The sequence below is a fragment of the Branchiostoma belcheri genome, unplaced genomic scaffold (assembly GCF_001625305.1).
Source record: "Branchiostoma belcheri isolate BF01 breed outbred unplaced genomic scaffold, Haploidv18h27 scaffold73, whole genome shotgun sequence".
Classification (NCBI taxonomy): Eukaryota; Metazoa; Chordata; class Leptocardii; order Amphioxiformes; family Branchiostomatidae; genus Branchiostoma; species Branchiostoma belcheri.
In genome coordinates, this window is record NW_017804387.1 from 410,901 (window position 1) to 438,332 (window position 27,432).

General features: G+C 40.5%; 3 protein-coding genes across 3 annotated transcripts in view; all 3 read left to right on the plus strand.

Annotated features, from left to right (window-relative positions):
* Positions 1 to 4,158, plus strand: part of LOC109485117 (hydroxylysine kinase-like) — a 15,552-nt gene extending 11,394 nt beyond the window's left edge. Inside the window, exons 4-6 of the mRNA XM_019788550.1 lie at positions 1,339 to 1,411; positions 3,462 to 3,637; positions 4,102 to 4,158. Of these exons, the coding sequence (XP_019644109.1) occupies positions 1,339 to 1,411; positions 3,462 to 3,637; positions 4,102 to 4,158 (306 nt within the window). The remainder of the gene's footprint in view (positions 1 to 1,338; positions 1,412 to 3,461; positions 3,638 to 4,101) is intronic.
* Positions 3,749 to 13,306, plus strand: LOC109485118 (guanylate-binding protein 4-like). Its single transcript, XM_019788551.1, is given in 16 exon segments — positions 3,749 to 4,364; positions 6,765 to 7,067; positions 7,461 to 7,743; positions 8,288 to 8,418; positions 9,007 to 9,127; positions 9,214 to 9,388; positions 9,967 to 10,189; positions 10,192 to 10,221; positions 10,365 to 10,519; positions 10,677 to 10,798; positions 11,017 to 11,174; positions 11,542 to 11,710; positions 11,921 to 12,107; positions 12,267 to 12,425; positions 12,612 to 12,707; positions 13,157 to 13,306. Coding segments are annotated over 15 exon segments (2,451 nt in total). The 5' UTR covers positions 3,749 to 4,364; positions 6,765 to 6,775.
* Positions 13,307 to 18,449: 5,143 nt separating this feature from the next.
* On the plus strand, positions 18,450 to 24,890 carry LOC109485176 (peptidyl-prolyl cis-trans isomerase B-like). Its single transcript, XM_019788631.1, has 5 exons — positions 18,450 to 18,671; positions 18,945 to 19,058; positions 19,586 to 19,679; positions 22,193 to 22,377; positions 23,812 to 24,890. Exons 1-5 carry the CDS (start codon positions 18,543 to 18,545, stop codon positions 23,965 to 23,967), a joined length of 678 nt encoding a protein of 225 aa, XP_019644190.1. The 5' UTR covers positions 18,450 to 18,542; the 3' UTR covers positions 23,968 to 24,890.
* Positions 24,891 to 27,432: the final 2,542 nt, after the last annotated feature.

A 27,432-nucleotide genomic window follows, 5' to 3' on the forward strand; every position in this document is an offset into this window, starting at 1 on the left:
CAAGGCGCTCGACCTTTTCTCTGAGACAGTGCTGCCCCGAATGGAAGACCTACGCAAGGTCATCTTGTCTTGAGTTTTATGATATTTTATATTTCAGTCCATACCATGTTTCTTCTTCTCCTTCTCCTGCCATTTCTTCAAATGGATTCAACTCTGTCATTTGTTCACCAAAAGACTTGAAATTTAGCATGGAGGTAGAGTGGGCCAAACCCCCCCGGCGTTTTTTTTTTCATTTTTTTGATACATGCCTTTGAAAAAATTTTATGAAGGATTTTTTGGGCATTTTTCGACAAAAAAATGGATTTTTGGATCCGGAGCCCTTGTATTACAACCAAATGATCTGAAATTCGGTTGGGCACTCAACGGACAAAAACTACTGGGATGGAGATGGACTGAAATATGCTGTATTTGCTCCCAAGCAAATGTCGGCCTTTCTAGTCTTGTGTTAATCTTAAGTTTCAAGTTCATTCAATTAATCATTTTTTATGAAGAAGTAAAAAATATTTTATGAAGAAATAAATTAAATGTATACAAAATTTGAAGAAAACCTAAATGTTAATCTGGTGTTTCTTTTGTATTAAATCATAAATAAAGAAGTACTGACAGACAAAAACGCACTCAAATTACAACGAACCGATATCAGTACCGCAATCTAAGCACAATAGAAAGATATAATAATACATTTAAACTAACAAATAGATATGTGTACTTTTAATCGTATGAATCAAGCAGCTTGGTAATAAAATAAATCCCGATTTAGACTCATAATAAGTCTTAGGCGACACCGCCTTAATTTTATGGATGACATCCTCTGAAGACCCCCGAACTAGTGCGCGCGGGCGAATAAAATAAAAATCCGGCCAAAAATAAAAATGCTACTAAACCACAGGAATACAAAGCCAAAGCTGGTAGTGTGAATTTGCGGCGGAACTGCGGCAGAACATAGCACATATACGACAAGCCGGCACATGCTGGCTTTTTGCGGATTTATGAATCGACACTACGTATGTACTGAGGTCGTGGAGTCGTGGAGCTTCGGCAGCCTGGGTGCCATCCTCCAGAGTTACCACCGGCTCCGTATTGTCGCTACCATGGACTATCCAGGTCAGAGCCTCTAAAGGACATGATCTTTTTTTTTAGAACAGACGAAAATCAATGCGCGCGTGGATGTCATCCATAAAATTAAGGCAGTGTGGCCTTACAATTAATAGTAGAAGAGCAAAAAGGGGATCCTAAATTGAGTAGGGGAAGTTTTAAAGCACCGTCAGAAAGAGAACGTATAGTAGGTCAAAATGTGTCCTTCCACCCTTGAAAGATGTTGTTGTGTTTTCCTCTTAGGACCGATCCATGCAGATTTCAGAAGCGAGAACATCCTTGTGCGGGAGAAGACGACAAACTCGGCAGAGGGAAGGTACGAGATTTGTGGTCTGCTGGACTTTGGCGACGCGACCTGGAACCCTGCGGTGTTCGATGTGGCGATCTCTCTCCTGAACATGATGTTGGCAACAGAACAAGACCCTATAGCTTACTCGGGATATTTTCTGAGAGGTACCGATTTGCCTCATTTGGTATCTTATGCTTAGGTCACATTTCCAAACCGGGGCCCGACCGGGATGTTTGTATGAACGAAAAATTAACAATTCAAATCAAGAATATACAGAAATAGTGCTTATGATTGTGATTTGAAACTTTTCTGTGTTTTGTTGTCTTTTATATCGTATTTTTCGTTCGAAAAAGCTGCCCGGCCGGGCCCCGTGTGGGAATTGTGACCTCAGCATTAATTGTAGCTGCCTACTTTCCTTTCCGACACCACGTGTCAGAAAAATAGCCTGGTGTCCAGTCTATCGATAGTACTGTTATTCATCATCACAGAAGCCTGAAGTATCCAAAACTAAAAGTCTAGGTGTCACACCAATTTTGATTGTTATTTCTCTGATTTTTAAAGAGAAAATTGGAGCGACAATCGTGGTTGGGAGGGTTTCCGTCGGGTTCCGTCGGAGCTGGGCGGGGGGGTGGGGTATTAGAGCCCCGAAGAGAGCCTGCGCAAATCACGATAAACTGGACATCAGGCTATCAGAAAATTAAAATCGGTTATGACTATAGGATAGCTTTGCCTATTCACTTCGTGTGACAAGTAACCGATTGGAAAGACATTTGGACCATAGTAACGTCCAACCATTCGAGAAAACACTTGCATTTTCGTACTTTCGTACTTTCGTACAAATAGGGTAGCAAAATGATCAATTTTCTGGCCATTTTTTTTCAGTGAAGTAAAGTTGAATCACCCCTATCCTATATATATATATAGCACACAGATAACCTAGCCTGGAATCCATCCGTGATCGCTTTGTCTCCGCTCCGTTCCTCCGCTCTGTGAAGGCAGGCAGGCTACTGATAACCAGCATTCACCAATTTCACACTTCCCACAATGCCTAGTAAAGATCACGGATATGGATGGGATATGACGTAAGAAGGGGATATACGTAATGCGACCGTGCCGCAGGAAGGAGAGTCTTCGGTAGAAGGTAGAACGATAGAAGGTACGTCATTTTCTCAAATTCCAACAAAAATGCCATTATGGCATGTGCTTTATACCAGATAAATAATTCAGAACAATATAGTTGACCGGTTTGCCGATGAGAACTTGTTGGAAATATTACATCGAGGAAGGGGGAGGGGGTTGGTCTTACGTCATATCCGTGATCTTTACTAGGCATTATGGGAAGTGTGAAATTGGTGAATGTGACACAAAAATGCGATGTCGCTAACAGAAAACGGTAGTTATTGCTTGTTTCATATCGTAGGCTGGGTCTAGTTATTTATTGGTGCTTGTTAAAAAATGATGACAAAAAGGTGCTCGAAAAATGCAGTAAATGTTAATACATGTATCAGACAAATGTCCTCATCCAGAATATTGCTCATTTTGCCACCCAGAAATTGCATGGGATCCGTTTAATTGAATGAATGAATGACCTTTAGTGCACGTTTGTGCTCTAACAAGCGAAGTACAGGTCATGAATAGACAAGGGAAAGGATACAGCAATGATACTTAAACTATACATACTAATGTTGGTCTACTATTTACATGTTCAACTTCTTCTTGACGCAGAACTTTATAGATGTACGAGCATATAGAACTAATGATACATGGTTTGTCAAGTTTCATGAGAAATATGAATTTTTCTGATTCATTTAAATGTCCAAAGCTATCCAAATGTCCAAACTTATCTATTATATAAGAATACAGGGGATCTCTCTCATTACTATATAACGTACAATCGACTACAAAATGAAACTTATCCTCAGTCTTATCTAAATCGCAAAATTGGCAAATCATTTGCTCCAGAGGAATGCGGTTGTGTCTGCCTTTTTCTATGTGGAGTTTGTGTGAACTAATCCTGAGTTTTGTGATGGCTGTTCTGTGTCGAATGTTTGTAGTTTTAATTCTTTTTTTCCTGCAGGATTTGAGTCCGTCCGCCCGCTTACCGCGGCCGAGTGGGACGTGCTGTATCCCTGTGTAGTGGGAGTCGCCTGTCAGCTGTACGTGCTGAATCAACACAGCATCAGTGTGGACCCGGGGAGAGCACCGTATATTCTAAAAGAGTGTGGTCGCATTCAGGAGACTCTGAAGCTTTTGGTAGAAACTCCTAAAGCCGAATTCGACAAGCAAATGCTGTTATTAAAAGGGACGTTATTAAACGTGATTGGTCAACGTCACCCGGCTATATGCTAATTGTCTATAATGGCTTCCAAAACGGCCTTAACTTGCAATGATTACTAACTTATTGTGTAAATTGTTTACCATATGGTGAAATATTCTTCCTTTCGACATAGACAACGCTTCATTTTTGGCCAATCGTAAAAAAAGTATATTATGTGAATAAAATGAAATACAATAAATGGTGAATATGAAAAAAAACGTTTCCTCATACCTTAACAATAAGTGACAAAAGCTTTTTATGGATCAAAAAACAACTATGGGACCTTCCCCCTGTACAAGTGACGCATGGACTTTCGCCTTGAAGGGGACTTTGCACAGCGTTGTCTATAAGTATAAGTCCGTTGCAAGACCGTGACACATTCTGTGGTTTTCGTCGTTAGGAGGAGAAAGTATTCGAAGTTGTGGCTAAGTTTGACAGTGTCTGGAAGCCCTGTTAACGCTCATGATCGTTTAAGTGAAGTGATACCAAGTACTGGATTTGAAGCTGCACTTGTTAGATTGCGGACGTGACTGTTCTAGCAGCAAAAACGACCGGACCGGAGAAAGCAGCAAGCAATCCTTCGCTGAGTAGCTTATGAGTACCGGGTTGCACGAGAAAGCTGAGGAAGACGAAGAAAACAACGAAACAACTGGAAATAGTAAGGTGAGCTGTATTTTACTGATTTTAATGTCTACTCTAGTTCACGTAGTTTGACTCGAGGTTGACATTACGCATAACCTACCAGTGGTCGTACCAAAGGTCATATACTGATTTCTCTCAGTCCATTTATTATTTGTACTATTCTTTAAAGGATATGGTAGTTGGACACCCCCCCCCCCGCTATTCAGCGGAATAGCCTCCTACGGTAGTGCTTTACACAACTTGAGTTGTGGCCCAAGGGTTATTGCAACGGAGATGAGCGCCGTCATATGGACCATCTGGACTTGTCTAGTGGTCTAGTGCACCTCGAAAATGTGTTGTGTGTAGCAGTCCCCAGGCATCAAATGTGTGGTGCATTTACTAATTCCATGAAAGATAGTTCGTTATTGTAAATGGGGGTTTCTTTTTTTCCCTGATAGCGATGTGGCGGTGGCTGGTGCATGAATATATATTAAGATATAAACATAAGCTAAACAGTGTACTCTTCCGATATCTAGCGGTTCTGTATTTGCTTTGAACTGCATTATCAGATCTTCAGATAAAAACTTGAACGTTTGGCGACAACCACATAGAGAAAGTCGTGGAGTCAATGCCTTCAACCTGTCTGTCCACAGCATCAGCCGTTGAAATGTCAACACTGTACCTTTTACATAGATAGCCATGGTATTTGACAAGCATCGCAGTTTGCTTATTAATGAACAATATAATGGCTGCCTTCTGTACAATGCCATTTTTTCTACCACACATAACACATGCCTTCAGAGCATGGAACACTGCAACAGATCAGAACTTACAGAACACACAAATTAAATGATTCAGGATCGGGCTGGGAAACTGACGGTGAAAACCCCACTCGTTACACCATCAACCGAAGTGTTCTCTTGTCTGTGATGGAAAGATAATCTACAAGGAGATTTTCGGTGGCTGCAAAAACATTATCAAATTGTCCCGTCAGTAAAGATATCAGAAATTTACCAGTTGTCACCCGAAGGAGCTGACACAAAAAAGAAAGCCTAATAAAAATGCCTTAAACGTCAGAAATAAGCCAAGCTTGGAGAGTACCACACCAATACCGCAATGCCTAGCCTAACTACATCACACCGACGGTAGCCTGTATCCAGTCTATCGTAGCTGGGGCAGGCTGTCTTCGGGCTCTAATAGTTTTCCTCGTCCAGCTCAACTGACCTGTCACAGAATTTGGCATGTTTCGAGTTGATTAGATCGTCGTGAGGCTCAGACGGGCGGGGAAGAGCTTCAGCAGCCCCGAGTAAAATCCGCCCTAACCGCGATAGACTGGATACCAGGTTATGCCGACGGTTGCGCCCCCGTTAACTCTAAAGCCCCGGTCACAACCCGCCGTACGTGCTTTTTGTCCGTACGTTTTTTGGGAGGCTACGTCCGCTACGTTTTTTTTCTGAAAACGTGGGGAAGGAGTGGCGTCGACGCACGTCACTCACACGGTTTCGCAAGGTGTAAGAGTGGGGTCTGCACGCCACGTCTGGCCGTGAGCGGTTGCGTGCATCGTACATTGCGCAAGTGGTAAGTGAGTTGTACGTGCTTACAACGTACGATCTCTGTGCGATTGCAACTTTACCGTAAGGAGCTCGAGGCCGTACTCACACGTGCGTCTTTCGTACGGTACGTACGGGGCACGCGCGTCGCCCGTACTTGCACGCACGGGTGGTGAATCCGTAGACCGCGCACAGAAAAAGTTTTACATGCACTAACACTTAAAGTTCTACGGCGTGTCTGCGTGCTCCCAAATCCGTAGGATTCCGTACGGAGGTGGTACTCACCACGCACGGATGCCCTGCGTTTGCCCACGTTTTTGCACGTAGAGAGCACGCAGGAGCACGTATGGCGGGTTGTGACCGAAGCTTAAGGTAGAGAAACTGTGTAAACACAGGCTAGTACATTCCGTACACGTCTACAAAGCCCAGCTGAACAACAAACTGCCTCCCTACATACACCAGAGCGCAAAGACCAAAGTACAAGGACAACCAGACGAGGCACAAGCGATCAACACAATGACTTGCATAGACGACAAAATTGTTGTGCAGACGTTGGTTTGGGCTTAACTTTCATGAATAGGGAGCAGTTAAAAAAAATAATTAACTAGGGTTTAAATGAAAACGTCAATTTCTGTGTGGGTGTCGATGGAAGAGTCGATTCTTGAATAGAATGAACAATCTTGTTCTTTGGGGTAGAGTAGAAAGGGATTAGGACTCGTTTGGGGCCCTGGGACGGGGCTACAAGCCTTTGCTGGAATGGAGCCAAGTTACGCAATGGGACGCACAGCATAGCTGTTACTGTTGGACACCGGCCAAATTACCCATGAAAAGCTGCACCTTGGTGGTTTGCTCCAACCTCCTTATACTTACAATATCCTCCTGTTCTTCACAGCGGCCGCCACCATGGAGTCTCTGCAGGGTAACTCGCTATCCCGCCGTAACAAGCTTTATTTGAAGATTAGTCAAAGTTTAACTGAAGACCAAGTGAAAAGTTTGCGAGATTTGTTGATCACTGATCATCATATTGCCAAAGGAAAAATTGAAAATAAGACACCACATGAAATGTTTATTATACTGGAGGCTGATGGCAAATTCGGTAAGGGAAATCTTGGACTGCTCAAGGACCTGTTGAGAGCTCTTGATGAAACACACCTAGCAAAGGAGGTTGAGGATCTGGAGAGGGATCAGATGCAGAGTAAGTAGACTTTGTTGTATTCTTCACAATGATGTAACCTTTGCCAAAAAACTCGATTTCTGTTCCATTTATTTGTTTGTGGCTAACAGGCATAACTGAAGAAGTTGTGACTGGTTCTCTAGGTGAGATAATGCATACCATGAATGGTGATCATATTTGGTATTTTCTTATGTCTCTGCATAATAATGGACAACTAATAATGGACAACTGTCTCTGTTTAGAACAAACATTCTACCTGATTCATATAATGATTATCCATCAAGTATCAGCTTATGACAGGCACCTAGAGTTGCATGCAATTCTTAGACTTTGTCTGCGTTTCTACGATTTCATGCGTACTACAAAAAAACGTGCATGATTTTAACTATGACTATCGCTGTCTATATGTTGCAGGAGACATATCCTTGTTACATTCCAAGCTCGGTTTCAAGGTGGAGGAGCTGAAGCCGCCAGCAGGTAGGGAAACAGTCCAGGGCTCGTCCATCCCGCTCATCCTGCCAAACGACATGAAGTACAACGCAGCCACGGGCGGAGTCGAGAAGGTTCGTGGCGCCCAGCGGACAAGCCTGCATGTCGTTCCCGAGGCCTTGGCTCTACTGGAGGGGATCCAGGAGCCCGTGAGCGTCCTGGCAATCTGCGGGCCCTGTCGGACTGGGAAAAGCTATATCCTCTCCAGGTAATGTTCCATGTCGTGTGGTGTAACGCGGCAGAGTGCTCGACTCTGAACCAAGAGGTCCCGGGTTCGAGTCCTGACATATCACTGATCTTGTGCCCTTGGGAAAGGCACTTCACACGACTTTCCTCATTTCGCTCAGGTGAAAATGAGTATTGTATTTGTCTCCTGTGTTAAAAATATTAATTGTCTACCTGTTGCAATCTTAATTGACAATTATGTCAATTGTCTTGCAAATTTAAAAATGATTTTCAATCCGCTTGTTATAACCCTACTAGTAAGTACAGGTTGATTTTTGTTACTAAAGCTTTACAAACCAGATAGAATGTTTACAAAAAACTGGCCAATACAGCTACAGAATGAATGTACTGAGTCTATACTTCATTTCAATCCGATAACTTGGGGTATACCCTTAGTTAGTTTTCTGAATTTTGATATAATTTAATGAAGATTACCTTTAATTGGCTACTTTAATTGTAGCAACCTTGAAGCTGAATTAAAGTTGAAGTTGAAGTAAAACACTGATTCTTGAAACCGTCGGTGTTAGGTTACTTGGTACAGCTGATGCCTTTGAGCTGGGCCATTCCATGGACCCCCAGACGTTTGGTATCTGGATGGGCACCAAGGTGCTGCGAGGGAAGGACTTCACTATCGTGCTGCTGGACACAGAAGGAATAGGTACGTAAGGTGTGAAACGCTAGCCGGCCTTCTAGCTAACTAGCTAGGGCTGTGCATTCAGTAGTATTTAGAAGACTAAAACTACTCTATAGATGGAATGCAGGTTGGTTTAAATTTGTTGTCACATTGTTGTCGCACTGTATATAATTTGTAACACAACATGTAACATCCATGTCCATAATATCACCAGGGTCCATAATATCGCCACCTTGAGAAAAAGCCTGCTTAAGATATTTTTACTGCAACATACCCTAGGTATGTACATTTGAGGTGTGAAGGAGTACATACCAAAAGTATGTTGCAGTAAAAATATCTTTAAGCACACTGTTTCTCAAGGTGGTGATATTATGGACCCTGGTGATATTATGGACACGGATGTTAGTAGTGATAGTAAAAAGGCTCATCGAACACCGCATACTGTTTTGTCTTACCATTTCGTAAATCTCTAACAGTTTCGCACGCTGCTCCTTGTGCGAATTCGTTACCCAAGGTTTAAGCGTACTATATTACAATGAAAGTCTAAATAGTACAGAAAAGTATTACCACGATACCCTTCTTCATTGTTCAATACATCATTAAAAATTTCAGACACAGTAGGTGCCAGTGCAGGCCAGGACGCCAGTATCCTTGTACTGATCATTCTGCTGTCCTCCCAACTCATCTACAACTCCCAAAATTTGCCGTACAAGGGAGACCTGGAGAAGATGCAGTGAGTAGATGTAGCACACATATATATATACACATATATATCATACATAAAAACCCTGACATGTGCCTTGTTTAACATTTCACCAGGTGTTTCATCCGCCTAGCTAAAGGAGTCACAGTCAAACAAGGAGAGAAGAAGATACAGACTTCACTGTTCCGTCAGTTCTTCCCAGACTTCCTGTGGCTGTTACGTGACGTGTCTCTAGATATGAAAGATGAGGACGGTAAAGAAATGGTTCCCAGCGAGTACCTGAAGACTAAGGTAAGACTTTATATGATATATTCATGTGGAGATGGCAACAGGCATGATGACTGAAGACCTTTATTGTACATGTTTGCCCGACTTGGCTAAGCACAGGCCACATGATAACAATCATGTACATATTCAAATACATAAGTCATGTATATATATTAACTTTTACATGTATATATAAACACCTAATGTATTCTTAGTCTTTTCAACTTCCTCCAGCTTCTTGGTAATTGTATAAATGTATGACGCTGTATAAGAAGTTAAACTTGGTTTATCAAAGGCTAACTGGAGTATACATTTTTATCTAAAGTGTGGAAATTTATTTTCAATATGACCGAAAAGTATGTATCTGTCATATAAAAGAAAATCTACGGTAAAATGCACTTCGTCCTCTACTCTACCTAGACTACAAAATTGGCAGAATCTTTGCTCCAGAGGAGTGCGGTTAGCTAATAGGTCTCCTGATTCGATTCGGAATTTGTGACAACTGAATCTTAGTTTTGTAATGGTGGATCTGTGGAGAACATTTGCTAACTTGAGATATTCTTCTTCGTTATAAGAATGTCTTACACTGTCGTTAATGTTAGGTCCTTGCACGTGATCCTGATGATTTTGAGGAATCACAGAGTGAAAAAGTAGGGCGGGCCATCCTAACATTCTTCCCGTCGGTGGAGTGTACCACCTTGGAAAGGCCCTCTGGGGACAATGAGGTGATGAAAAACATTGCTCAGCACACAGACATCCTGAATCCAAACTTCAACAAGGGTGTTCACACCCTCATCGAGCAGCTGTTGCACAATGCGCGCGCAAAGAGGGGTACAACAAGGCATCAACTGTTAGTGGTAAGGATAAGTCAATGTCACCCACCCAACAATTATTTCTTGATGGTCATGGTAAAAGAAAACCTCGTTTTGTTGCCGCTGAATACAGATTTATTCTGGGAAACGAATTGGCTTCGCTATCTATGCCTTTAATTTCCGTTTAGGATTGGCCCTCAGCATCATGGTTGAACGGTATGTGGAAGCCGTCAATGATCCAAACTCCATCCCTGCCCTGGACAACACCTGGCAGAACACCGTACAACTCCTGCGAGGCAGAGCTGTCGAGGAGGTGATCGATGAGTACAACCAACAGATGCAAGTGAGCGCTATTCAACATAACTGCGGTATATTTAGTTGGGAACTAAAATATCACTAATTACATGATCAGGCTTTAGCATCAGTATAGCCTGATTGTCATGTTCTAGTATTCAACGGTATGTGTTAGTTACTAGGGTTGGTCTTTGTATATTCTGTAGGCCAAGGTTGCTACAGCCACGAACAATTGGCGGGATCCATTGGAAGAATGTCCAGAAAATGGAATACTTCTCAAACCGGTGACCAGTGGACGTGGAGGGAAAGGTGCGGAATACAATACAAGGTGACGTTTACGCGTTTACGCAATGATAAAATTTTTTAAAAGTGTTCAGAACATAGGTGAAATTCCCCACACAGACATGATTTCCTGCGGTTTTTCACCGAGTGCCTGAATCTACATCAATCAGACAATGGCACAGAGTTCATAACTCTATGGTATTAATGACATGGATAGGCTACACCAGTCTTATTATTTCGTGCAAATTTATCATCTCTGCTCAGGAATCCTCCAAGCCAGCCTACCCTCATCGACCTCCATAATGAGCTGTTGAACAAAGTCACAGGCATGCTTCTGGAGAAGGTCGGCCATTTTGGTATTCGCTCAGAGGAGAGGAGCTATGAGAACGAGAATTTGATTGACCAAATGCAAAAACGCCTGGGTAAGCACATTTAAAACTTTTCCATCTACCAAGGCTTCTTATACTCTGAAAATGTGAAATAGACGACGACTGTAACTACCTGTACGACATAAAGTTTGATAAACACATTTCTGTTTAAAATCACAGTCATGTCAAGAAGACATCAGTCAATGATTTCACCTTGTCTTGATATTGCTATCATCTTATCATTCCTCAATTGTGCGTGAAAGTATTGTCACCATAGTAATGAATCCATTTTATTCTTCAATCAAAGTTGCAAACTTCCCGTACCAAACGTCCTATATCTAAGAGTTACAGGAGTTATCCATATCTAAAATTAAGAACTGCAAACGTTCGATACCACATTTACAACAATTCTTTGTTGTAGTTCAAAGAGAGGAGCGAACAATTTCTTACGTAGCAGAAGACGGCAGCAACAGAAAACAGAAGGGGTTCGTCGTTATCGGCGGGGAGCTTCTTCGCTACATCCAACAGAACAAATAACACTCCAAGACCTTCTGCCAGGAGCTCTTTGAACGCTTACTGGAGCCAATTAGGTAACTTCGGATTTATAATGACACAGAAGTACTGTGATCCCTCGTCTTCAATATGATAATTATTATAGTAAACCGTGTTTGTAAAAACGATTTCTGTCATGAATTTGACAATTATAAAAATTACTACATGTACTAAGAAGTTGAGATAGGAAATATGGGATTTGTGGTAATTTTGTTATTTGTGTATTCAACTGGTCTTATATTCGGCAGGAAACATGTAGAGTCACCTCCCAAAGGCTATGACTTCCAGCAGTTGCTGGGGGAACTGGATAACGCACGCCAGCTATATAACGAGCAGGCACGTGGTCCGGAGAAGTGGATTGTTCTGCAGGAGATGACCCAAAACATAGAGAAGCTGAAGACCAACTTTGAAAAGATCGATGGCTATCAGAGAGCGGTAATTTTTTTGTATTTCTGGGACTTGTGATGATTGCCTTCTCATTGGATTCTGGTTGTGATTAAATTATATTTACGTCATAGGTCGATCTAGTAAAGTTTGACTCTTATGTTTGTGGAATATAAAACATTTCATATTTCAACATTTTCGATACTCTAGATATTGCAGGAGCAACAGAAGGCACATGAGGCAGAGGTTATGGCTAAGGAGCTGACAAGAGAGAAGCAGGAGATGCAGAGACAAGCCCGGGACAGGCATCAAACTCAACAGGAAAATCTGCAGAAAATGGAGGAGTTTTACAAGGAGAAGATTGATGAGGCACGTGATAATGTGATATGTGATAAATTATATGTACTTTGAATTAAATATTTAAAGGAAAATTCATCAGTTCTTAAATGTATGTCTAATACATCTAGCAGATAGAAGCCATTGACCGGGTCTCCACCAACGTACTAACATTTTGGTCACCACCTGTAACCTGATTGCCACTTATATTGATTTCAGATGAAACGAGAGATGGAGGAGAAACACTTAGTTGCGCTCCAGAAGATCCAGGACCTCCATGCTGCAAAGATGGAGCAACAGGCAAAAATTGAAAGGGTGAGTAAAAGTAGTAATGTCACTTCATTAGGAATTCTGAGGTGGGTTTTCAGACAAAAGACTCAAGTTTCAAAAAGTTTTTTTTTGTATTTTTTTTTTGTATGATGATTATTGAAACAATAAAGTGAAGTTAATACAGGAAAGTTGACAAGTTTCTTGAAAACAGTAACCGGGGAGAAATAATGTTGCATTGCCAAGTGAGCACAGAAGCGTACAAGGGTCTCCTGCTCACGGAAAATACCAAGAATTACAAAAATAGACTTAGACTAACGTCAAACCAAAAATGTAGAACTGCAAATCACACTTTAATGGCAAGTTGAAAATCTCCGTAAAGAATCACACGGCATTATGTTTTGACATAGTTGAAACCCTGTCACACCGATTACATGTTTACTTCCAAAATTGTATGTCTGTGTATTGAGCACTATGTTGCCAAATCCCTACCCCAGGAGCGCAGTGCTAGGGAAGCATCCGGTTTGAAGGACACAATTAAGGAGGTGGAGGAGCAGCTGGCAGATATGAAAAGTCAGCTGGATGAACTAAAGCTGAAACAACCTCCACCTCCACCTACATCCCCAACTCCAAGTAAGTACCTGTAGAATTTGTACTCGCATATTGGTTATCATTAATTGTTACCAATACGGGACATATTACATTATTAATAGGCTGCTCTGTTGATATCATGAGTTCACTACACTGACTGTATTTGTTTTCTTTCTTGCAGAAGAGCAAAAGTCGTGTACAATCTTGTAATCATGTTCCTGCTACCAACACCAACAATTAGTGGGGTCGTGTGGCATAGCGGCAGAGTGCGCGACTTGGAACTAAGAGTCCCGGGTTCGAGTCCTGACAGGCCACCGATCTTGTGCCCTTGGGAAAGGCACTTCACACGACTTTCCTCACTTCGCTCAGGTGTAAATGAGTATTGTCCTGTCATGTATTTGTCCTCAGTGTTGGTGGCGGCATTAATATAAGTTGAAAAAACTTGAGTGTGTCGTCACCACGTCTGGTGATTACATGTTGGAATAAATTTTTAAAAATTAGGTATAATTTTCCTTGAAATATTTCGATCTGCGAGCAACAACTATTAAACAGGTGTGACCATAGTGAAACTAGGTTTAGAAAGGTTTCTTTCTAGTGATGTTGGTATCAACAAATCAATATTTGGAGTGAAGCCAAGTGTGTATGGAGTAACAAGGTACAGAGCATCAGTTTATAAAATGATAGAGTGACGAAGGCAAAGGTAAGAATTGATGGCCAAATGAAATAAGGTTTGTGCAATATAGGGATACCACATCAGCGTGTATAAAGTTAATTGCTCTTTGTTCTGTGATTTAAAGTTATTTTCTTCAAAGCATGCAATAACCAAAACCCAAGTTTAATCCTCTGATACGCAAATAGCATAACTGGTCCATAGATATAAAGGAAAGGACATTAGTTAGTACTCATTACTAACTTACAGGTAACTTCTCATTAAATGGCCACTGTGGGTGATCCTATATAGCTAGCTCCTGGAAGAAATACAGAAAAATGTCAGTGTCCCTCTAACACCTATCGTGTAACAATTTCATAAAAGTAGGCTATAATTTTGATCTGAATAACAAGATCAAAATGTCCACGTTTTACTCTAATGGCAAAAACGTAATATTGAATATCAAAACTTAGCTCTTATGTGTAATCAAGAGTTTGAGATCGAATATTTTAATACTAAATGAAATGCAATTTTCTCTGTGCAACGTGATGATATTGATAAGAGTTTATTAATAAACCATTTTGATGGATGGATGGATGGATGGATGGATGGATGGATGGATGGATGAATGGATGGACGGATGGATGGATTATGACAATAAATTATCCAAGGCACACAATAATATCAACATACTGACTCTCAACATACATGACCACATTGATACATATTATAATGGTTGCTTGGATCTATATTAAAGGCTAAATTTGGCCCAAAACTTAGATATTTTAAAACAACTGGTTATGATCATTTAATCAACAAAGGATCAGGTTAGAAACTAGCAGAGTTTCTGCAGGAGTATTTTCTGTGAGTGAGTGAGTGAGTGAGTGAGTGAGTGAGTGAGTGAGTGAGTGAGTGAGTGAGTGAGTGAGTGAGTGAGTGAGTGAGTGAGAGCGAGTGAGTGAGTGAGTGAGTGGGAGTGATTGATTGATTGAGTGAGTGAGTGAGTGAGTGAGTGAGTGAGTGAGTGAGTGAGAGCGAGTGATTGATTGATTGAGTGAGTGAGTGAGTGAGTGAGTGAGTGAGTGAGTGAGTGAGAGCGAGTGAGTGAGTGAGTGAGTGAGTGGGAGTGATTGAGTGAGTGAGTGAGTGAGTGAGTGAGTGAGTGAGTGAGTGAGTGAGTGAGTGAGTGAGTGAGTGAGTGAGTGAGTGAGTGAGAATTGTAATATGACACACAGTATATTGTGGCATTGGACAATCGGGAATGAAAGTTTCCTGGTATATCTGATTGTTGTTATTAGATATATCTTATAATAAAGTATATTTTTATAATACAATATGTATGAATATTACTATGACTAGAAAGGTAACATTTGCAAACAAACGCATAATGTTTAACTTCACACGGTTGTGCTGGTAAGTCTTAGGAAGACAGTCACGGTCAAATATGGGCCTCCTGGTGAATGACCTTGGTACTGCAGCAGAACTTCCGGGTTTTGTCCTGTACATGCTATGGTCTTGATTTTTTGGTGACAGGTAGCTTATCCTGTCAGAAATAAGTGGTGTAAGTTTGTTCCCCCTATTAGCTTGTTCTGGAACTGCAGGTTAGTTTCTGGTAAAAACTTTTAAAGCCAAGATAGGAACAACGTATTTTCATCATTTTTGGTATGTATGTAGCTGAGAGAGAGTTGTAAGTAATTAAATGCAAATTATGCAAATGAGGGCTTAATTTGCATAACATATGAGGAAATTCTATAATAACAGTGTTTATACAATAGTACTGCTATACATGTAAGTTAATCTATTTAATCTGTGGCGGGCGGAACACCAACAAATACCAATTATGCAAATGATGACCTAATTTGCATAATTAATGTAAAATTGTGTGACTCATTGGTGAATGATGGGAATTTTATACCTGGTGACATGTGAGTCACTTTGCATGTATCATGTTGATTTAGAGGTTATTTGCATAATTAATGAGGACATGTTGAAATGAAGCATGACAAAGGAGAGGAATTCTACACTAAAAATAGTCATTTGAATTTAGAAAACCATAAATTTAAACTGGATTATGCTAATTACAACCTTCTTTCCATAGTCATGAGACAAATAAAAAACATTTACAACTAGAATTCCGAGATCTCATACCACCATGAAATATGATCTTGATATGTAAATGTAAATTTCTTCTTTAATTGTGCAAATGACCTCTGCATTAACATGATATATGCATCGTGATGTATGTTAACTTTTGATTAACTTACAGATGTCCCAAGTATGACATTCTCATCATTCACCATTATGAAATCATAGAATTTTTGCATTAATTATGCAAAGTAGGTCATCATTTGCATAATTAGTATCTGTTGAAGTTCCGCCTGCCATAGGTTACATACATTACATGTGTGTAAGTAGTATAATGTAAAACACTGTAATTATAGAATTTCCTCATTAATTATGCAAATAAAGTCCTCATTTGTATAATTTGCATTTAATTATGTACATCTCTCTCTCAGCTACCTACACACCAAAAATAATGAAAATATGTTGTTCCTGTCTGGACTTATTGGCTTTTAAACATTTCGCCAGAAAATGCCCTGCAGTTCCAGAACAAGCCGCTAGGGGGCCCAAACTCATATGACTTCTTTCCAAGCACGAGAGCTACCTTCTATCAAAATTTAATGACCCTAGCATGTCCAGATCGCGAGATATCAAAACCGGAAGTTGCGCTGCAGTACCAAGGGAAGCCACTAGGGGGACCAAAATCTAATCATTTCCAGTTTTCGTCACACCCTACCAACACATCAAGTATGAAACCAATCCATCCAGGCGTTCTTGAGTTATCTTGTTGACCAACAGACGGACGGACAGACGGACAGACGGACGGACAGATAAACGCAACTGAAAATATAACCTCCAAGACACATTTCATGGAGGTAAATATAACCTCCATGACACATTTCATGGAGGTAAATATAACCTCCATGACACATTTCATGGAAGTAACTAGAGAGGCCGACATTTGCTTGGGAGCAAATACAGCATATTTCAGTCCATCTCCCTCCCACGCAAAAGTGGACTATTCCAAACTTACCCCAGTGTAAAACTGGCAAAGATTCTCAAATAAATGAATTATATAGTAGCTATGTAATTGAGAACAAAGATGCAAGAACAAGCACATTGAATCTCGAAAGCTTTACTAGTCTTATTACTGATATGCAAATACTAACAATGATGAGATTTGATACATTTTGATGGTCTTAGGCACATAAAAGTGAATGTGTGGGCCATTCCGCACGACTTACGTGCAATGTGACCTCAGGTAACCCGCAATGGAACACGTGTTCCATGGCCAACGGTAGATGGAACAGGCCATTCTTTAGATAGAACATGGAACGGGTATAGCACTTTTGGCCCTTTTTTTGCTGAAAATAGCCATTAAAGTCCCCCAAATGAGTCATTTGGAAGTGGTGTATGCCAAATATGTGACTGCTATTCTGTAGACACATGTTCAAGGTACCCTTATACCGAATTTCAGATCATTTGGTTGTAAAACCAGGGCTCAGGATCTAGTTCTAGTCGACTTGAAAAAGTTATGTGTGTGGGGGGGTGTCCTAATTCCGACCCATCCCTAATACCGAACTAGTTTGAAAAATCTTTGTTGCGGCGTTATGCATGGGAGCACGCACCTGAAAATAACCACATGAATGGACAATGTTTTTGTGTTGATATCGGTAATCTCACTAAGTTTGTTTTAGTTCGTACACTCCGACAACAGACGAGTGAAAAATCTGTGTGAATTGGACGCTTGTTCGGGGGTTGACGAGCGTGTCAAAAATGCAGGTTTTGCTTTTCAAACAGCCACTTTGGAGCAAGTCGCGTAATCGTAAAAAGAGGACTTGTTTGGGACAGAAAAACAGTTGTAGATTGTTTTAGTCATAATTTGTGTATTATAATTTCTAAACTCTCTTCTCAGATCGACCTATGTTAAACACTGGGTCGGAATTAGGGCACCCCTGTTGCGATAGAACGTTCCACCGGCAAAATGACAAAAAAACTGTCGTGCGTTTCGCGACCCATTACGCTTCGGTGCAAGCCGCTACACTCAAGTGAAATACACAGCTGTGCAGCTTTAATCGTTGTGATATTTATCTGCCAATATTATAGCTCATGTTGCGCGGGTTTTTGGTCAGATAAACTATTGCCAAATGTATGTGCGTTTGCATGGAACATAGGTCGGAATTAGGGCACCCCCCGTGGTCATGATAACCTCCATGACACATTTCATGGAGGTAAATATTTCATGGAGGTATGAGATCTACGAATTCTTGTTAAAGGCTTGTTTTAGCGTTTGGGGGGGGTGTTTTGTCGTTCTGTTAAGCGTTATATTTTGCCAGCTTTTCCTTGGGTATTCTGAAACCAAAGGAAGACCACAGAACGACAACAGAAATGCCTCTCAACACGCCCTCTGCTTGGAGCGTGTGTGTATCAATCATCGCCAGACACATTAACGTTACCACCGACGGTGCTCCCAGCCAGCCAATCAGAGAGCGATAGCGTGTCAGCACCACAGCTGACTTCCGGTTAGCCACGTAGCTCTCCATGATAATTTTCCTCGGGACCGGTTTTTGCAGTAGTAGTGTATGCTTCACTTCGTGCGGAGAAACATGAGGGTGCTTCTAGTCGTCGGTGCCATCGTGGCCTGTGTCGTCTTCTTACTGCTGCCAAACCATGAGACTGAGGCGGCTAAGGGTCCCAAAGTGACGGACGTGGTTAGTGTTAGAATTTTGATGTTTGTGGGGAGGGGGGCTCGAGCGCTTGGACAAGGCAATTTTCGTGGACGGTGGACGTGCACATGGCCGAATTTTTAAGTCCAGACAAAAGAGAAATATTGATTATGCATAGACTCCAGCCAGAAAATTATCCTAGTACTGTAAAGAGACGTTTGATCGGGTAAGTTTCACCGCCTCTAACAGCTTTAGCACCGCCTGTTTTCCTCTGATGGTATGGTAAGAAAGATGTAACTTTCTCCCCGTATACTGTAGGTTTGGTTTGATATCGAGATCGGAGGCGAGAGTGCGGGGAAGATTGAGATCGGACTGTTCGGCAAGACTGTCCCCAAAACAGTCAAGAACTTCATCGAACTGGCCGGACAAAAAGTGGGTAACATCAAGTTGGTAACATGCATATGACAGCACACAGACACAGATATTGTTAAATATTGTAATGCTCACATTATGCTATGGAAATTATGCCGTGTACGGTACGGCTTAAAGAGAACCCCTTCCGAAAAAATCTGCCTTGAGATTATTAATATTATATTCACAAGCTTATCAAAGGCTGTAACGTTAACTCAGGGTGTGATGCATGTGCATATTTGGTAGGTAGGTTGGGGTTGGGACAACAAAGGTTAAGGTGAATTATAGGTAATCTAGCAACTCTGTATGGTACTGCAGCAGTGTAACGTTACATGGTACACGTGTGTTGTGGACATGCTATAATAGCTGATTTTTTAAAACTACTGTCGGTCTTTTATGGAAGAATTTGACTAGACAGGATAACTTTTGATGATTTTTATTGTGACTGTGTTTTATAATACTTTGTTAGTAAGTTGGGAATATGAAGGGCAAATTTTACAATGGACGTCTTCCTTTTTGATGGCTTTACTCCTGTTTCTCTGCTTCAGAAACCAGACGGCTACGTCGGCAGTGTTTTCCACCGTGTCATCCAACAGTTCATGATCCAGGGAGGCGACTTCACTCGTGGAGATGGCACTGGAGGTTGGTATTCAGCAGCCAGTAGATAAATACTTCATCAGTGTTCAAAATACCTGTCTGCAGTCTGCAATCTGCAGATAGATTGTCAAGATTGCAGAAGAAAAATTTATACAATCTGCAATTTTGCAGCAGGAAAAATTGGCACTTGGGATTTGGTGCTCTTGGCCCCAAGGACAGACAATTAAGCTCCTGTTCTGAAACAACAGGAGCTTCTTCACTAATTTACATCAACCTTGTTTTGACTTGTGTATCTTTTGTTTCCTTTTGGACTTCAAAAAATTTGTCTTCACTAATTTGCATATCAAACAATAGTTCATGCTTATAAACTTGCAAGATTGTAGTATAGAGGCTTGTGTATTTGCAGAAAGTATTTCCAAATTGCAGAAAAATTTTGACTCTTCTGCAATATTGCAGAGCACTGAAAAAAGGTATTTCGACCACTGCTTCATGCATCATGGTCATCAACAAGTACATTTGTACTCCGTGCCATGAGTACATATATGCACATCCACGTCTAAACACACACACACACACACATGCATTCACATGATACATACATTTTGCTACAGTACTCAACTACGTACATTTGCTAAAAAAAATGATTTGCGGTGATTTGTGGATCGCGTGTGTTTCACTTGAACTCGAAGTCCGTCGTGAATGCATGTGGGGAGAGGGGCACACGCAAAACATATCTGCGGGGAAAAAGATTCGCGGTACAAAGGTCCCCGCGAATTCCGCGAATCTAAATATACCGCGGAAATTTGTAGATTTACAGTTTAGCATTACATGTAACATTATACATACCACAGCAAAGTAACTAGATAACCCTGCCTCATCACCCAACACATGAATCAGTACTGGAGCTCTGGTAAGATTAATGTTCAAATAATCTGGGCTTGTTTTGGTTGTCTGTTACTCAATTACACATCTGTGACAATCTTATTCTTCAGTTTCTTTTGTTCCCACTATCATGGCATAACGTCGTTACTTGTTAATTTTTCCACTTTCATTTTCTGAGCATCCTTTAATTTGCCCACAAGATCATCTCATTAGACACTTTTCCAAGGAGTAAGTTATGTCATACGTGTACCATCAGGTGCATCTAGCTATATGTAGCTACAAACTGTATCATTTAACACTTGCTGATACAGCTCTTATCTTCTTTTCTGTCCCTCTCTGCCATGCATACTACAAAAGACGCTATCACAGAGGGATTTGAAGGGCCTCCGAGCTGGAAACAAATAGAACGACTTAAAGCCAGCGAAGAAAAGATTCGCAAAGAAGGAAGACAAAGGAACCCTATGGCACTAGGGATAGCCGGCACAGGCCGAAAAATCATGAACATTAATCCTTTGTTTGTTCTGTTTCACGTGATGTATTCAGTAGTAGAGGCCTTGTGGCCGAGTGAAGGTGAGGCCATAACCTTCTCTTGGAGTGTCCTTCCAACCTCTCTTCAAACAACATTGTGCCCCTTGTGGGATGTTTTCAGATGGAAAGCCTGCTAGCTGACTAAATCACTGCTTGGGGATTTTTGTTGTTGTTGTGCATGAAGTCGAAGCAATGAATGCTTGTACATGTTATAATGTTGTCTGACATGACAGTTTTACACAAGTTTTGTTATCGTTACAAGTCATCACCTAGTGCTGTTAGCCCTCCTCTTTCCCCATTACTCTAAGTTAACTCTAACCTTTTCTTTTCTTTGCTTCTTAAAAACATCCAATGCAATTTCAGATCTTCAAAAGAAACAAAAAAAATTCTGGATGAGGAAATCTGTCTAATATTGACATTTTCTGCCATTTCCTTTTCTGCACATTTGTTTCATCATTTCATACATTACACATTTGTACTTGAAATCTTTGAAACAATCTATGAGAGTTTTCTCTTTATTTTTTCGGTAAAACCCATGAATAGCTAAAACCAGCCTACGATACAAAACAAGCACCCGTTTTCCACCATCAACATTGTATTTTTACCTCGCAGATATCGGTATGCTATGGGATAGGATTGATTCAACTTACTACATAGACCAGAAAATTGACTTTGAAGATCCAGTTTTTCTGCCCTGAAATTGCATTGGATGTCTTAAAGAAATCTCCTCTAAGGCCACACCAATTTAATTTCTTGGTTAACGGATTTGCCCCTATTTTTTTCTGAGTTGCAAATAAAAATAAAAATTCAGAATCAACTGCAAAACGCTCATATTTTGCCCTGAACAGTTGAAAACAGTCCTTATCATCCTTGTTGTTACAGTTATTCCATCTTTCCATGCAATGGTATCATTAAAAGTTCAAAATTCATTGTTTGAATTTTGGACCAGCCTGGTGTGTTAACTTCATGGCTCCTATTGTATCATTTAGGATGCCTTAAGGCCTGTTTTTATTTTTATTTTTTTTTTGCCCGCCCGCTCCATTATTCTTCTAGAAAAATCTGTAACCAGGAAATTAAATTGGTGTGGCCTAATGTCATACATGTAGAACTACTGTTACATGAACAAATCCTGTTTTTACATCATATAGGCAAGAGCATCTATGGCGACCGTTTTGAGGATGAGAACTTCAAGCTGAGTCACTATGGCCAAGGTTGGCTGAGCATGGCGAACGCTGGGAAGAACACAAACGGCTCCCAGTTCTTCATTACCGTGGCAAAGACAGACTGGCTGAACGGCAAGCATGTCGTCTTTGGAAAAGTTCTGAAGGGCATGGTAAGGCCTGCTTCGATACAAGAGTATTACAGTCAAACTTGTCCAGGCACCTCTATAAGCCGGCCATCTGGTCATAACCGCTTTTTCTTGGCCCCAATTTTCCCCCATAGACTTGACTAGGCCAACTACTTGCCCAACGCAACCACAACCGGCACTATTTCTGTCCGCAAATGACAACCACTAGTCATTTGTCTCAAGTGTGTGGCAGAAAACGTTTCTTGACTTGATGATTACTAGTGAGAAATCTTGATGAAGCCGGCAAGTTTACCATTGTATTCAACACTGTACAGTCTTCATGCAATGTAAAAAGGTGCTGACTGGGTCAGTTTGAGTCATTGGGGCAGTCTGTTCCTGTGGGTTTCTTGTTCTCTGTCTTGTCTTGTTGCCATGCCTTTTGAATAACAAGACCACTTGTCTAAAAAGACCACATTTCGTTGGTCTCCCAGTTGGGTGTCATAGACAAGTTTGACTATACAGGTATCTAGCAATGGACCACAGGACTAAAAATATAAAGTAAATTAAACCAACTTATAATGCTAGTATTTATCAACTCCTTATAAGAGAAAGGAAAATATGTTGATGGTATAATTTTGTCACTCATGATCCTGATTGTTCACCTTGTTTTGTAAAATGATGTTACTATAATGCTATAGTGTAACTGTAATATAAGCAGTTGGAATGACTGGAACATGTTTTGGTAAGCACTATGGTTATTCATGTACTTGTTAACTTAAAGGACAAATACAGTAATTTCAGCTTTGGTGTCTTTTAACCCAAAATCCTATTTGCAAAAGGTGATTCAGTGGTTTTTGCCAGTCCCGCACACTTAGGGGTGATATTTGACCAAATCCATGTTCACATTTGATGACTGCCTATTCCACCAGGATTCTGTGATGACATCATCGGTCCTCTTAATCTAATTACCTAGCCATGAAATCACTACTCTGTTAACAAGAGTACATGAAAGAACATCTCAATGAAAAGAAAAGGATAAAGAGAAGTCAGAGAATGAATAATCACCTGAGAGAGAATTTGGTAGGCTGTTGTCAGCATGTCATGTCAGTCCTTCTACAATCACAACATTCGTCATATCTTATCCAAAGGACATATTTCATACTATAGAGTAAATTAGATTAATACTACTCATACTCATGATGTCATCACATCCTCCTGGTGAAATAGGCAGTCATCAGATATGAACATGGATTTGGGTCAAATATCACCCCTACGTGTGCGGGAGTACATGTAGTAGAAACCAATGGATCACCTTTTGCAAGTAGGATTTTGGGTTTAAAGGCACCAAAACTGAAATTACTGTATTTGTCCTTTAAACATGAAAATGTGAATGATCAGGCTGGCTAGAACACTACTCACATTGATGTTAACACATTATGTTCTGAGGTATCATCCTAAATCCCCATGTTTTTCTTCCAGAGCGTTGTGAAGAAGGTTGAAAACACCAAGACAGACGGCAGAGACAGACCTGTGAAGGAGGTGAAGATTGCGGATGCTGGACACAAGAAAGTCAAAAATCCATTTGCTGTTGAGAAAGAGGCTGCATCAATGGAAGATGTTGAGATTGAGTATTAGAACAAGAGTAGCGTTGGGAATGTAGAAATCATTGTCTGTTGTGTTAAAAACCCACCATTGTAAAGGAACTTTAATACGTCCTCTCAGGTCTGAAGGAAATTATAGGAAGATGTTTTTTAAAACCTGTCCCTTCTTATCACGACCCTCTCTAGCAAACATCTTAAAGACATCCAATGCAATTTCAGGGCAGCAATTGAAAACAAAACATAGTTTGGATGAAAAAATCTGTCAGATATTGATATTTTTTCCTATTTCGTAGCACATTTTCGTCATCATTTCATGCTTGAAGCATTTGGTAGCCCCAAAACAAGCAACTGTCAGCAACACCACATTTTTGCCTCCCAGATACATGTACATGTATCAGTATGCTATGGGATAGGATTGATTCAACTTACTACATTAAAAGAGTTACCAGAAAATAGACTTTGTAGATCCAGTTTTGCTGCCCTGAAATTGCATTGGATACCTTAAAAATCTCAGCACTGACACATGTCCCAACATGAGGCATATACATACTACTAGTAACTTCTACCAGAATTGTACAAATATTGTACTTAACAATTGTCAGTTTCATGACAATCTGGTTATGTCATCACTACAGCAACTGTACAACTCTGTATTGTTTGATTTTATGTAGCTTATTCCAGAGAGCACTACAAAGTATTATTGTTATGGAACTTTCAAGACAATGAATCTTATTAATAGAAAAGCTTTCTTATTTTGTAAGAAACATTCCTTGAGATGTAACCTGTAGCAGAAGGACTTGTTTCATTGACATGTCCTGGTAGGAAGTAAGCTCGTCCAAAATTTTGTATATCTGAGAATGATTGCAGCAATCATTGACATACAAGTGTGCCTTCTTTTGATTCCCACAAAAAATTTGCCCAATAAAGATACACCATTCTGTGAAAACTGACAACAAATCAATGTTTTTGTATCAAAAGTGCTCCGTTCCTTTTTTAACGATTTTTGCTCATTGCAAGGCCACATGGACCGCTGAACCAAATCTCACTACAGTAGCTGTACTCCCAAAGTCAGAAACATCAAGCTTAAACTTAGGCCACACCAATTTAATTTCTTGGTTAACGGATTTTCCTAGAAAAATAATGGAGCGGGCGGGCAAAAAAAAACAGGCCTAGGCATACTATTATGGCCCAAAATGGTACAATAGGAGTCATGAAGTCAACACACCAGGCTGGTTCAAAATTTAAACAATGAAACTTTTAATGATACCATTGCATTGAAAGATGGAATAACTGTAACAACTAGGATGAAAAGGACAGTTTTCAACTGTTCAGGGCAAAATATGAGCATTTTGCAGTTGATTCTGAATTTTTATTTCTATTTGCAAATCAGAAAAAAATGAAGCAGGTGAATCCGTTAACCAAGAAATTAAATTGGTGTGGCCTTAGTCAAACTGACTCAATAGGTAAAGCAGGGGTTACAAAGAGAAACTCCCTACCCCACACACACCAGGAAGGACCCCTACTCTTTTTGAAGTGTGGCAGGTTCTTTAACCTACTTAAGTTGTAACTCTCCTCAAATACTGATCCTCGCTGCATTTAATGTCCCTAATCAAAACTAGTACTCATGTTGCCATGTCTGTCTGTGAGGTTTGCAAAGCACACTGAGATTGCAATAACAGTTATGAAACAAAATGAGTGCACAAGTAGCAATACCAACAATTGCATTCCATTGCATCGATCCGATTCTTTTATAACTTTGTTCCAATACCATTCCCCTTTGATATAGAAACTTGGTCATGCCTCTACTCAAATCAAAAGCATAAAGAACATAGTGCCACGTCACATTTTATGTTTGTGAGTTACAGCTCAATACTTTCAAACCTGTCACATGATATTTAAGTTCAGTATTGGTAGTAGTGAATGTTTTCCTTTGGAAGATCCTGTTCTAGTGTTGTCATCCCATACATGAGAGTGAAGGCAACCTACAGTCAAGATTGCTTTTAAATTCTGATAAGAGGTCTTAATGCTTTTACATACATGTACCTTGTGAATAAAAGGACTGGCATCACAGGCCTAAATTCTTTCCCGTCCAAAGTATGCAGTATATGGATGACTGGATTGTAAGATATCATTTTTGAGCTTCCACCTCTGTGATATGCAGAATTTCTGGTAATAAACAGTCTAAAGGTGGTGAAAATGTCCTTTGTCTTGTTGGTAATGTTAATCAATTCTCATAAGGAGACAAACATTCAAATTCGTCGAATCATACAATAGCAGGAAGTGTTTAATGTGAGTGAGGGATGTTACATGTACATGTAGCCCGCACAAGGCAATTGGGTACCAAAAGCCATTATTGCTCAGTGTTACTTGAACATAAATGATGCGCATCTATATGGTGATGGGTGATGATGATGATCGTGGACATGATCAGAGATGACCCCTTTCATCCGTAACCTGAACTGCAGGTACTAGTGTTTGTCAAATTTTGCCGACAGAAGAAGGCTCGAAGTTGGTGAGACCAAGGTTGTATGATCTATCCGACTTTGTGACACGTTCCGTGTTAACGTTAATCCCGCCCCCTAACAGTGTAAGATGGAACTGCATGGTCCCAATGTAGGTACGTAAATACTTCTCTGGTCGAACTCGACGCATAAATTATACTTGAGATGAAGCCATCATTCTGAAGTAAACGCAAAACTTTACATTTCTCCCACGACGATGACGTTCTTACCAACAGAGAACAGAAGAAGTGTGAAGTTTTGCGTTTACTTCAGAATGATGCCAAAATTCGTTTTGTCGCGGCAAGGAGGTTAATACTAGTAATACTAGAAAGGCCGACATTTGCTTTGGAGCAAATTCAGCATGACTTCACCACATTTCACGACATGGCAGGGAAAGTAGGAGAAATACAAGGGAAATTCTTTACATTGATATAACTTTAGTATGAAGTGACAACAGTTGGATAGCTATCCCTTACATTGTTGCTTGGGATTTTTGATTTCATAATGCAATAATGCAAACTGTTGATTTTCAAGATAAAAAGAAGCGTTTATGCCCCGCATTCCAATGCTGGAGCAGGAAAGCTTGACATACCTACCAAAACACTTAAACAAGAAGCCATAGGCGACAATTCTCCGTGAAGTTTTATATATTTCAACAAAATCCCAAGCGTCAACGCCAGACCTACTGTGCAGACATTATAATTAGGCAACGGTTAATACAATGAGGGCGCGTCACAAGCATAAAACATACAAAGAGCTAAATCCATTACTGCTCCCAGGGCGTGTAAAGATACTGTGCTTCAAGTTCTAACTTCATTTTAATTACACACACACAATCATTGCATTCACATAAAGATCGGACTATCATGGTCGTGTCTAGTAACAAAGACAGCCCCACCGTCTTACGGTGCCTGTACCTAATTAAGCGCGCCTGGAACAAGCCAAATTCCAGCAACAGTGGCGGTAAGCACCGCGAGTGTTACTACCGCCGGCCAGAT

What these genes read in the sequence shown, in the direction of transcription:
- LOC109485176 (XM_019788631.1), top strand. Translation starts at nt 18,543, where the DNA reads ATGCTTCACTTCGTGCGGAGAAACATGAGGGTGCTTCTAGTCGTCGGT. An exon ending in GTCCCAAAGTGACGGACGTG is followed by an intron (nt 18,672 to 18,944) that starts GTTAGTGTTAGA and finishes CGTATACTGTAG; the next exon opens with GTTTGGTTTGATATCGAGAT. An exon ending in TCGAACTGGCCGGACAAAAA is followed by an intron (nt 19,059 to 19,585) that starts GTGGGTAACATC and finishes TCTCTGCTTCAG; the next exon opens with AAACCAGACGGCTACGTCGG.